Source organism: Cebus imitator, unplaced genomic scaffold (genome assembly GCF_001604975.1).
Source record: "Cebus imitator isolate Cc_AM_T3 unplaced genomic scaffold, Cebus_imitator-1.0 Scaffold242, whole genome shotgun sequence".
NCBI classification, from domain to species: Eukaryota; Metazoa; Chordata; class Mammalia; order Primates; family Cebidae; genus Cebus; species Cebus imitator.
Window position 1 is genome coordinate 1,941,551 of NW_016107557.1, and position 1,459 is coordinate 1,943,009.

The following is a 1,459-nucleotide window of genomic DNA, read 5'->3' on the forward strand; positions in this document are numbered from 1 at the left end:
AAAAAAAAAAAAAGAAAGAAAGATGGAAGGAGGTAGGCCAGCTCGAGCCTCAAGCTGGCAGGGCTGAGAGGCTGGGCTTTAGGATGCACCATCCACATGCCATGGCTCTGTGGAGAGCAAGACAAGGAAATTGTAAGCCCAGAATGAATCTTGTGCCTGAAACATCTGCCCCTGTGCGTGCGCTCCCTCCTCTGAAACCTCTGGGTGTGAACTGTCAGTGAACTCGAGGCAGTGCACGTAACAGCTGCTGCAGTTTTCTATACTTACTCTGAACCTACTGTAGACTACCTGTTTATATCCTGTTTGGTTTAATTAAAATAGTAAATGAGTAGATGATTCCTAGTTATCTCAAACATTCCTGGAAACATCTATTATGATGTTGGTCTAGTTAACTCCAGCTCCTTGGAATCCCAGTAAATAATCGCACAACTACAGGGAATTGTTGGAGAGGGAGAGGCTTGTTGGTTAAATACGTAAATGATGAGAAAACTGGTCAAAAGATAATTTTTAGGATGTGTCCTGGGATTAAGATCAATTTATTTGAATTTCTTATAGTCTGACATGCCATCTGCAGTTAGCTAATGTTCATTGGGAAGCAGGTGAATATCCTATTTTCCAAGAATTCTAGAAGGTTGGTTAAGAGTTTTTAGTTTAGTTTTTTTTCCCCCCAAATAGTTTATTTTTCTTCTTCTTCCTCCTCCTCCTCCTCCCTCCTTCTCCTCCTCTTTCTTCCTTCCTCTTACTCCCTCCTCTTCCCTCCTCCCTCCTCCCTCTTCCCTCTTCCCTCCTTCCTCTTTCCTCCTCCCTCCTTCTTATTCCTCCTTCTCTTCCTCCTCATCTTCTTTATCTTCGTCTTCCTGGTCAACTTTAGCAGGACCCTTTGTGCCATCAAACTTTCCTTTCAATTTATAGTCAGCAACATCCTTCTCATCCTTTTCCTTCAGCTTTGCCAGCTTAGTGATGTAAGGCTGCTTTTCACTGTCATTTAACTTGTTCCACATCTCACCCAGCTTTTTTGCTCTACCTCCAATAGAGATGCCAGGGTTTGTGGATTTGATCTTGGGGAATTCTGAACAGAGGAGGAAGAATCTAGACAGTAGCCTTTTGGGGGCATTAGGATCCTCCTTCTTGCCTTCCTTAGCTGGCCCATAATCCTTCATTTCCCAATGATAGCATACTTTATCCACCTTTACCATTTCATCAAATTTAGACTTCTCTTTCCCAGACATCGTCTTCCACCTCTCAGAGCACTTCTTGGAAAATTCTGCAAGATTGACAGAGACCTCTGGGTTTTTCTTCTGATGTTCTTCTCTGCACATCTGCACAAAGAAGCCATAAGCAGACATCTTGCCCTGTGGTTTCTTGGGGTCACCTTTAGTCATCCTGACTGTATTGTTCGATAGTCTGGGCAGTGCCTGTTTCTTAATAAGACATGTTTCCTGCTTTCTTTTCTTTTTTT

General features: G+C 42.9%; 2 protein-coding genes across 5 annotated transcripts in view; one reads left to right on the forward strand and one right to left on the reverse strand.

The window, feature by feature from the left end:
• SPIRE1 (spire type actin nucleation factor 1) overlaps positions 1-1,459 on the forward strand; it is a 208,234-nt gene that overhangs the window by 205,094 nt on the left and 1,681 nt on the right. The gene's annotated exons all lie outside the window — the stretch shown is intronic.
• On the reverse strand, positions 813-1,404 carry LOC108282487 (high mobility group protein B3-like). Its single transcript, XM_037727869.1, has one exon. The coding sequence runs from the start codon at positions 1,380-1,382 to the stop codon at positions 813-815; it is 570 nt and encodes a 189-aa protein (XP_037583797.1). The 5' UTR covers positions 1,383-1,404.

Excerpts from the sequence above, each read along its gene's own strand:
- LOC108282487 (XM_037727869.1), bottom strand. The coding sequence starts at position 1,382 with ATGACTAAAGGTGACCCCAAGAAACCACAGGGCAAGATGTCTGCTTAT.